Here is a 10,624-nt window from a genome sequence, read left to right as displayed (position 1 = left end):
AAAAAAAAAAAAAAAAAAGATCTGGGGATGTAGCTTAGTACAAAGGCCCTGTGTTCATTCTCCAGAAACACAACAGCAGCAGCCATAAAAATGTCATGCTTCCAACCCACTAGGCGTTTGATAACCAAAGACTATTACTGATTTTTCTGTTGCCTGGATGTAGATGTTGGTAACTCTGCTCCACTCTTAATGTTATTTTTGCTGTTGCTTCTCACTTTCTCAACCTTTCTTCTATCATTTGTAAGTCTTCCGACTTTTCACATCAACTCTTCTGCCTCTTGCGAATAATTAATAAATTTTTATTGTTTTAATAATAAATTTTAAATTGTTCATTTTAGTGTCTTTGCCTTGTACAGCTTGCATTTAATAAGAAAAACTAGGCCTCAGCTCTTCAGAAATAGGGCGAGAAGGATTTTCCGTTATTCCTGGTAATTTATTAATGTTGACAAGTTGAATTTGTGGTCTTCTGGCCTTCTAAATGCACTCACTGTAGTTTTTGAAAAACTTTCTGCACTTAGTTGTGAAATTGATACATGGCAATTACTTCTCTTCACAAACTCCATCTTTTTTTTTTTTTCGGGGGTACTGAGGATTGAACTCAGGACCTTGTGCTTGCGAGGCAGGCAGAAGTACCATTGAGCTAAATATCCAGCCCCCTCTTACTTACAGAGTTCTTGTCAGATGGAGGGTAAGGGAGGCATAGGGAATGATAAATGTTGTGTGCCCCAATCTTAAAGGCAGAGTGTACATCTTGCTGATTAAGAGTTTGCCATTTACACTACCTGGAACATTTTTTTCTTAAAAGAAAATAGTTTTGTTCATTTCACTTCCACTTAATAGCAAGATCTCTTGCGTGCTCCCCCACCCCAGCTTTCACATTTTGGGCTCTGCTTTTAAATTTTTTTATTTTTTGACATGCTCTCATCTCACTAAGTTGCCCAGGCTGGACTTCAACTTCTTATTCAACTTTTATTCTCCTCCCAAAGTGCTCCATTCATATTTGTTCTTTACCTTGGGAATCATGAGATTTACCTTATATCATCTTAATTTCCTTTTATATTAAAATATTCCTGAGCTTCATTTACAAATTCTGAAATGTTAGCGCTATTAATGGAATTTGATAAGGAAAGAACTCTGGTTTAATGAAATAGAGAATAACCACACCATTATTGGATAAATGTATTTTATTTAAAAGAGAAGTTAGTTTATTTGGGATTAATCATGTGATTTAATAGTAAAAGATTGTTATATGGGTGCAAGTTTTCTCTCAACTCTAGTTATCTTCTATCTTCTCATTCTGGTTCCTTAAGGTATTATATAGCTGAACATGATGAATCTAAATAAATTTAGTGCCTTAAAAAAAGTTACTTTTTGCTGTGCATGGTGACACATGCCTATAATTTTAGCACTCAGGAGGTTGAGGCAGGAAGATTGCCATGAGTTCCAGACCAGCCTGAGCTATGCAGTGAAACGCTTTCTCAAACCCCACCCGCTCAAAAAAAAAAAAAAAAACACTTTTGAGTTATTGTGTCACCCTTATAGTAGTGCTCTGACTGTGTAGCCCAGCCTCCTGCTTCAGCTTCCCCAGTGCTGGGAATGTGGGTATGTGCTACCACACACAGCTAAAAATCACATTTTTCAGTCTTAAAAAGATAACAGTTGTCAAACATTTTGTAGAGAATTCCTAGAGTGTTGGAAACTAGCCAGAATCCTGCATTTCTGCTGTTCTCTGCCTCAAGTTTTTGTTTTAAAACTTTGGAGTAGTTATTGGGTTTTATTTAAAAAGCTGAATAAACAGGAGTAAAAGAATCAAAGGCTTTTTGAATTATGAGAAAGGCCAAGTTTTCTTTTTGAAGTAGGCCAGGTTTTCTCTCTTGAAGTAGTACTGTATAATACTTTGCTGTCAATGTGGAGTAACAAGTACCATAAGAATTTTTAAAATGAAGTTATTTCTCATAATCAGGAAAACCCTTTGTCTGTTGCAAAATAATTTCAGTGTAATCATTTTATATAGTTTTGTTTTGTTTTGTTTTCTTTCTTTCTTTTTTCTTTTTTTTCTTTTTTTTTTTTTGAGATAGGGCATCACTATGTAATTCAGGCTGGACTCAAACTTAACAGTGATCCTCCTACCTCAGCCTCCGCAGTGCTGGGATTACAGGTGTGCACCACCGTGCCTGGCAGTAGTATATGGATAATTATTTTTTATGCTGTCTGTTATAATGGGGAAGTATTAATTAGGACAACATTTAAAGGAATGTACATCTTGACACAAATGAAAAGCTGACATGGGATTACATTGGTGGGATATTCTATTCCCAGTGTTCAAGCCATATTTCCTACTCCGGACCCTGCTGCATTAAAAGACAGACGGATGGAAAACCTGGTTGCATATGCTCGCAAAGTGGAAGGGGACATGTATGAATCTGCAAATAATCGAGTGAGCATCTGGTTTTTATTACTTGTTGATTGTCACAAGTGGACCAGTTCTGGTTATTTAATTTACTCGTCTTTAACATGACAGCAGATAATGCATTTCTGAGAAGATTCCCTGTAGCTATTCTTTCTGTTACTGACTATAGACAAGGTAGCAAAGGAATTTCTTCAGTGTATGTTATGAAGAATCTTGTATTTTCCCTCTTGATAAAGTACATTTGCATGGCACATTATCTACTGTCAACTTTACAATTGGCTGAGCTGTTAGTAGCTCTGAGCCTACAGTATTTTTTATAAAACATGTGAATCATCTACTTGATACTTTGACCTCAAGTAGTATTTCAGTTTTCTATGTCAGTTGAACTTTATTTCTAAATTGGCACTTCTATGAAACATAGGATATTCTTTCTATGTTCTGTAAATGCCAGTGTGTGTTTTGTAAATCTTTCAGAGGCCATGCTTTGTTGTGTAAGTTCATAGGAAGATGTTAGTTGTATGATCATGTCATGCAAGAGTTTATTTTTGGAGTGACCTAAGATGACAGATCCCGCCCCCCTTTTAGTTTCTGCCTGCCTTTTAAATGAAGGTAATATTGTTTTTTCTGTTACTCACTGAAAGTTCATTTTGCCTTATCACTCTTCTTTTACTTCAAAAATTCAAAAAGGCGGAATACTACCACCTTCTAGCTGAGAAGATCTATAAGATCCAGAAAGAATTAGAAGAAAAACGAAGGACCAGACTACAGAAACAGAACATGATGCCAAATGCTGCAGGCATGGTACCAGTTTCTATGAATCCAGGTCCTAACATGGGACAGCCACAACCAGGAATGGCTTCTAGTAAGTGCTTTTGTTACATTTATGGTAGGATACATTGATTATTAAATGGTTTGTAGCTGAAGCCATCTGTTTGTATAAGCTTCCATAGCTATTTGAAAGGTTTTCTTTTTTTAAATTTTTTATTAGTACATGTCTGTATTACATCATGATTACATTCATTGCAGTGAGTTTATATATGTACAAACCCCATTTTAATTCTTTTTATATCTTCCTTTCACGCTGCAGTTTTTTAGATAGCAGTTAGAAAAAACATCTGAACAGTTTAAGATTTCTAGACATACTATCTAACATAAATCATTAATTGGCATCATTTTTAGAACTCACTATAGCCTTCTCTAATAGTGACATCTAGAAAGTGATAGCTCACAGGTTTTCCCTGTCCATCTGCAGTATTCATTGGCTTGTGTCAGGCAACTAGGAGAAGAGGCATTTGTTTTTTTGATATAGGATCTCATTGTGTAGTTGAGTCTGACCTGGAACTCACTATGTAGCCCAGGCTGGTCTCAAACTCACAGTGATCCTCCTGCCTCAGCCTCCCGAATGCTGGGATTACAGGCATGTGCTACCACGCCCAGCTAAAATTACATCTTGATGGCCTCCTTGTCTTCTTGTGTAGCATCAATTTTGACTTGATAAATTGTTCAGATAGCCAAGACTATTCTGCATAGCCCTATTCATTCACTGACTTACTAGATTCTAAGAGTGAAATATGGAGTGGGACACAGTCATGAGCACAGGGGTTTAAATGGTGTGAGAAAAACTATGGCAGGAGATGCCTGTATTTGCTGAGTTAGAGAATACTGACTATCTATAGGAATTGCCATGAGAGCCAGCAAGCACAAACTGTTAGGCCATCAGTATATTAATGGTTGACTGAGAAATTCATCTCCTTCAGTACTTGAAGTGCTAAAGTGAAGAACCATTGGTTGCCATTGGCATTTATCAACCTTGTTCATGCCAGTGTCCCAGGTGTACTGTTCTTTGATTGAAAAAAGCAGCATTTATGGCAGAAGAAATAGTGTATGTGGAGAACTAGTGGCAAGGGAGAATGTGTGGACTTTTGTTTGGTGGCGGTGGTGGGGGTGGTTTGAGACCAGGTCTCGCCATGTAACTCAAAACTTGCAGTGATCCACTATCGACACATGGCAGAATGCATATATGACTGACTGATTTGAGGATAAGAAAGTCAAGATTACTTAGGTTGGGGAAGTCTTCCATACATGATTGAAATAGAGCAGTGATGGTGAACCTTTTGGAACTTTCAATGATAGAAACAGCCCAGTGTAGCACATGTGCTGCAGGATCCTCACCACTGAGCTAGAGTAACTAGCAAGGCACATATTTGAAATGGACATATTTGAAATACTTGATTTTTTTTTTACTCAAGTAATCTAATAGAGTAAAACCAGTGTGGTTTTATCCTACATGCAGGAATAAATATTAGTGGAGCTGAATAGTGCAGGTCTAAGTTTACCTTTAACTTATATTTCTCACATATTTTAGGTTGAAATCTCTACTTTATCCTACATATAGTATTAGGCTTTACAATAAAATTAAAAAGTAAAAGTATACAGAATATTCAAGAAAACAGAGAAGAACCAAGGGAAACACATGCAGGAACAAGTAACCAAATCAGTGGAGACCATTTGTGGGTATCTGATAATTCAAATGCTCTTACTAAACTGAGCTAGGGAGCCAAGTGTGGTGTCACATGGCTGTAATTCCAGCTCTCAGGAGGCTGAGCCAGGGGAATTTCTGCAAGTTCAAGGCTAGCTTGAACTACATAGTGAGATCTTGTCCCCCCAAAAAACTGAGCTGGGGGCCGGGGATTTAGCTCAGCAGTTCGGTGGCCTGCCTTGCAAGCGCAAGGACCAGAGTTCAATCCCCAGTACAAAAAAAAAAAACTGAGCTGGGGAGCATCTCCACCAGTGTGTCTGAGGCTCAGATGCACAGCATTTGGCAGGGAGGAGCTGGGGTTCTGTGGGCTCCCTTCTTTTCTCAGAAAGTTGTCGAAATATTTTTTTCTGCACCTTGTTAGAAGTGCTATACTAGAGATTTACAGATAATTCAAGAAGACATTAGGATTTATATAGTATTTAAATTTTAATCTCATTTTAAATATTTTTATTTTTAAGAGACCACAGTTCAGTGCAATACCAAGGGGTTTTTTTTGTTGTTGTTTGTTTGTTTGTTTTCCTATCCTCTGTCTAGTTCAGTGCTTTATTCTTTCTGTTTTTTTGAGATAGTTTCTTGCTTTGTAGCCCAGGCTGGCCCTGAACTTGTGATTCTCCTGCTTCCGCCTCCTGAATTTTGGGTTTACAGGTGTGTACCACCACTTGGCTTGGAGCTTTATTCTCTTTGAGGTTCAGGCTTAATTCTTCCAGCTACTTAATGATTATTTTACTTATTTACTTATTGTACCGGGGATTGAACTCAGGACCTTCCACTTGTGAGGCAGGCACAGTGCCACTGAGCTAAATAAATCCCTGGTCTTACTGATGTTTTATAGGTTTTTGTTGTCTTTTGGCAAGTGGTGGTTGGCATGGATACTTTTTTAACCATTTCTCTTTTCCACTCCAGATGGTCCTCTGCCTGATCCAACTATGATCCGTGGCAGTGTGCCAAACCAGATAATGCCTCGGATAACTCCACAACCTGGTAAATTGTGAATGAAATTTGTGTTCATTTTTAACAGTCCCTTGTGTACCTCCTACCAAACTGTACTTGTCTCATTAATTCCTGCTGCCTGCAGCAAGTATCATAATTACCTGCTTGAGAAATTAGAAAACCTGAGTTGAAGTCCACAGAGGAAGAGAGGCTAAAGAATTGTGTAGCTGACAGGTGAAAGGGTAGGTGACAGTAAAGGATCAGGCAAGCATTTAAAGACAGTTGTAAAATTAGTTCAGAAGTCATGTTGTATATTAATGCCTTTATTTAACTGCTGTGAGTGAAACAAATTTGTTTATAGTTTTTGAAAGTTGAAAGCAGATTACATTGTTAGTCCTTAGAAAATGATGTAGAATCATATATAAACACTCTTGTCTTGTTCTCCAGTTCCACGAAGGCATTCAGAGCTAATACCTTGTTTGTTTTCACAGGTTTGAATCAGTTTGGCCCAATGACTATGCCCCAGCCACCCATTGGCCCCCGGCAAACCTCTCCTCTTCAGCACCATGGACAGTTAGCCCAGCCTGGTGCTCTCAATCCGGTTAGTTTTTGTTTCCATGGGCAATCTGACATCTATCTAATAAAATCTTTTTAAAAAGTTATTAAAAATCATTTTTCTTTGTTTCTACTTTATAAAAAAATTTTCAGTTCTTTAAACAGATTGTAAGAACATATTCTCGTTCAATTCTGTGCTTTTAGCCTTTTAAGATAGAAGTGATTAAATGATAAATGTTGCTGGGATGAAAATAAATAGTTGCAATATTGGAAAGAAATGGAATGGCAAAAACTAAATTAGATACAATTAAGAACTGAAGCCAAGTGTGGTGGTTGCATACCTGTAATTCTTACATAGAATTTTTAGAAATTTTTCCTAATTAATTACTGAGGTACTATGAGGATATAACCTGAAAATAACATGTAACATATGTGGTATTACATATTTCTGTTTTGAAAAAAAAAAAAGGTCATATCATAAACATTGGGAATTCATCTGGTTAAATTATAGTAAATTGAAATGCTTTGTAGACAAAAACTTGAAGCTTAGATAATAGCACATAAAGTTTTTAAGTGGAGCCAAGGCTTGGGGGTGGTGCAGGCCCATAATCCCAGCACTCTGGGCTGAGACAGGAGGATTGCTGTGAGTTTGAGGCCAGCCTGAACTACATAGCAAGATGCTGTCTCAAAAAACAAAAATTTTAAATGGAGAAAAAGTTTTCCTAAAATATATATATATTTCAGTCAGAATCCAGTGTAATTTAAGGATCTTTTGATTAAAAACAGAAGTATGTTAGTCATTTAACACTAAATAGTTTATGTCCAAGCAAGTGTTGTTTATAGTTTTAACAAATTGTGGTATCAAAAAGCTGAAGGGTTGGGGATTTAGCTCAGTGGTTCCACTGTCTACTTTGCAAGCACAAGATCCCGAGTTCGATCCCCAGTACCAAACAAAACAAAACAAAACAAAACAAAAAAACTGATGGAAAGCAGTTAACACCCTTTCCTTGGAGTCTCATTGCGCAGTAGCCTTTGCGATTTTCAGTCAGCTGTCTACCCTTAGCCTCTCCTTCCCTCTCCAGGCAACTGTATTTTACACAGTAAGGGAGGGACATTTACCTGCTTCTCGAGATTGGAAGAATAAGCATTTTGCTGCTCTTTTTGCAAACTTATAGCCAGCTCTCCACATCAGCCCCAGCCCTTACCCTGTTCTTAAAATTTAGTGGGTATCTCTGTTAATGGAGCCTTTCTGGAATTCTCTAGCATTACTGGTATGTCCCAAGAATCTACTATATTGAATGTGGAGTCCAGTTTTTTAATTTATAAGACAGTTGCTGTTTTTGGTACTTTAGGTGTTCTTTTATTAAATGTCTGGATTTATATAGGGCAGTTTGAACAACAAAATTATAATCCTAGAGCACAGATGAGTGCCACCAGATTCTGCCCCAACATGTGAGATTTTGCATGCTTTTACCCATTTAAGAGCCTTAGCCAGTGTGGTATTGCATGCCTGTAATCCCACCTATTCAGAAGGACATGGCAGGGAGATCACATGTCCATGGACAGCCTGGGCAAATTAAGGAAGACCTTTTTCAAAATAAAAAGAGCTGGTGATGTAGTTCACTAGTAGAGCACCCCTGGGTTCAATCACCAGTATCACCACCAAAAAAGTCCTAGTGTTGTGTGTGGGTTTTTTTTTTTTTTGGTACCAGGGATCAAACTCAAGACTCTGTGCTTGCCGGGCAGGCAAACTGAGCTAAATCCCCAGCCCTCCTAGTGTTGTGTTCTTAAAACACCTGACATGAACAAAAAGTTTACACAATTGTAATTCAATCTCCACATTTAACAAAATGGGCAAATAGTTCTTTTCCTTGTCAGAGTTTGAGTTTTGGATATATTTGTATCCTGAGAGAGAGTGTTTGACCCTATCATCTTGTTACTTCTTGACAGTAGTAGGTTTAGGTGAGTGATGGAGAAAAGTCAGTTGGTTCTTCCACTTTCTGCCTACCCTGTATGCACCTCCTGTCCTTCTTTACATATTCTCTTAAGCCTGACAGCTTGCGAAAGCCAGTTGTACAATAACTGTAATGGAGCATTCCGTGTTTTTTTGCAGCCTATGGGGTATGGCCCTCGCATGCAGCAGCCTTCCAGCCAGAGCCAGTTCCTCTCCCAGACTCAGTTCCCGTCACAGGGAATGAATGTAACAAACATGCCTTTGGCTCCATCCAGCGGTCAAGCATCAGTGTCTCAAGTATGTTTACAAATGGGTTCTTACTTATTTTTGTTGTTTCAGTTGATCTTGACCTAGGTTTTTACAAAGAAAGGTGGTAGCAAACAGTTTGTTAAAAAGAAAATAAATTAATAAATTTGGACTTTAAGGTATTCTGCACATGAAGATATTATTCTGTGACATAACTGTTGTTATAACAGACTAGGAAATAATTTACATTTATCACTTTACATTTTTTAGGAGTGAACTCTTAAAAATAGCCTTAGAACTGCAGTGTAGGAGGCAGACCTCTGGCTCAGCCTCACAGCACTGTACTTGGCCTCCCACCTCACTGCAGGCCAAGGTCACTGCTGAATAGCTGAAGACTCTAGTTCGATTTGAAGTCAGTTATTGTGTCCTGACCAGACATAACCTGCCATGTGAATCCCTTGTGTTTTCAACAGGCACAAATGTCCAGCTCTTCCTGTCCAGTGAACTCTCCTGTCATGCCTCCAGGATCTCAAGGGAGCCATATTCACTGTCCTCCTCTCCCTCAGCAAGCTCTGCATCAGAACTCACCCTCTCCCGTACCTAGTCGGACCCCCACCCCCCACCACACTCCCCCAAGCATAGGGGCTCAGCAGCCACCGGCAACAGCAATTCCAGCCCCTGTTCCTACACCTCCTGCCATACCAACTGTGCCACAGTCCCAGGGTCTACATCCACCCTCCAGTCAAACGCCCACCCCGCCCACAACACAGCTTCCTCCCCAAGTACAGCCTCCACTTTCTGCTGCTCCTTCAGCTGACCAGGCGCAGCAGCAGCCTCGCTCACAGCAGAATACAGCAGCCTCCATTCCCACCCCTACGGCACCACTGCTGCCTCCACAGCCTGCAACTCCGGTGAGCAGAGGTTGGGTCTTAAGCAGGGTTGTTTCAGCTGCAGTGCTCACCTACATGTACATTGTTTCTGGTCTCTTTCATCTGTTGTCTCCATAGATACAAATAGAATCTTACTATCATTTCCTTTCCTTTTTTTCCTTCCTATGGTAGTAGCTAATACAGGAAGAGGTGAATGATAATGTTTATTTAGGTCTGATGGGCTGGGGATTGAACTCAGTGGGTTCCGCACCTGCCTCTGCAGTTCAAGTTCCTGTGTTCGATTTCTGCTACCAGGGAAAACAAAAAAGAAAATATTTAGGTCTGAGGCCTGCAGTATAAGGGACATAAGAGAGTGGAGACTCTTTCATCTCATTTATTATGTCATTTAATGTATTGTGTGAATTTTATATACACTTGGATCTTTTTGAAACCGTTTATAGTACTGAGAGTCTCCCAAGTTAAATTTTTAAGTCTCAGTACTTCTAGATAAGGTTAACAAATCAACATCAGGCTGTGTGCAATGTTCCACACCTATAATCCTGAGGGCTGAGGTAGGAAGATTGCAAGTTTAAGGTCAGCTAGGTAATTGAGTGAAACCCTATCTCAAAAATAAAATTTTAGCAGCTGGGGATATATCTCAGTGGTAGAGCACTAGCGTACACTAGGCCCTGGGTTTAATGCCTAGCACCACCATAAAAGTTTAAAAATTAAAAATTAAAATTGTCTGGGCATGTAGCCCAATGGTATAATTCTTGCCTGGCATGTGCAGGGCCTTGTGTTTAGTCCCCAGTACTATCCCCCACCCAAAAAAGTCAGGATTGGGCTGTGTATGTCCTAGTAATAGAGCACTTGGATAGGATGAATGTACCCTGGGTCTAGTCCCCAGCACCACAATTTTAAAAAGTCATACTGCTGCCTGTCTCGCGAGTGCAAGGTCCTGAGTTCGATCCCCAGTACCATAAAAAAAAAAAGTCATCTAAGGTGAGAGAATTACAGATCCAGAACAACATGCAGCCTACTTTTGAACCCCTGGTTACATATCTATAAAAATCCAAATTTTCACCTACTAATTGGGTCTTTTTTTTTTTTTTTTTTTTTTT

The 10,624-nt window shown here is 39.0% G+C and overlaps 1 protein-coding gene across 4 annotated transcripts in view; it reads left to right on the top strand.

Moving 5' to 3' along the window:
- Positions 1-10,624, top strand: part of LOC104853998 (histone acetyltransferase p300) — a 75,199-nt gene that overhangs the window by 37,735 nt on the left and 26,840 nt on the right. For all 4 annotated transcript variants that reach the window (XM_010612244.3, XM_010612253.3, XM_010612263.3 and 1 more), the window contains exons 9-14: positions 2,320-2,437; positions 3,098-3,272; positions 5,853-5,930; positions 6,371-6,480; positions 8,548-8,685; positions 9,108-9,545. In XM_010612244.3, coding sequence (XP_010610546.1) covers positions 2,320-2,437; positions 3,098-3,272; positions 5,853-5,930; positions 6,371-6,480; positions 8,548-8,685; positions 9,108-9,545 — 1,057 coding nt within the window. The remainder of the gene's footprint in view (positions 1-2,319; positions 2,438-3,097; positions 3,273-5,852; positions 5,931-6,370; positions 6,481-8,547; positions 8,686-9,107; positions 9,546-10,624) is intronic.

Source organism: Fukomys damarensis, unplaced genomic scaffold, assembly GCF_012274545.1.
Source record: "Fukomys damarensis isolate Sample0158 unplaced genomic scaffold, DMR_v1.0_HiC HiC_scaffold_19, whole genome shotgun sequence".
NCBI classification, from domain to species: domain Eukaryota; kingdom Metazoa; phylum Chordata; class Mammalia; order Rodentia; family Bathyergidae; genus Fukomys; species Fukomys damarensis.
This window is presented reverse-complemented; position numbering and strand designations above follow the sequence as displayed.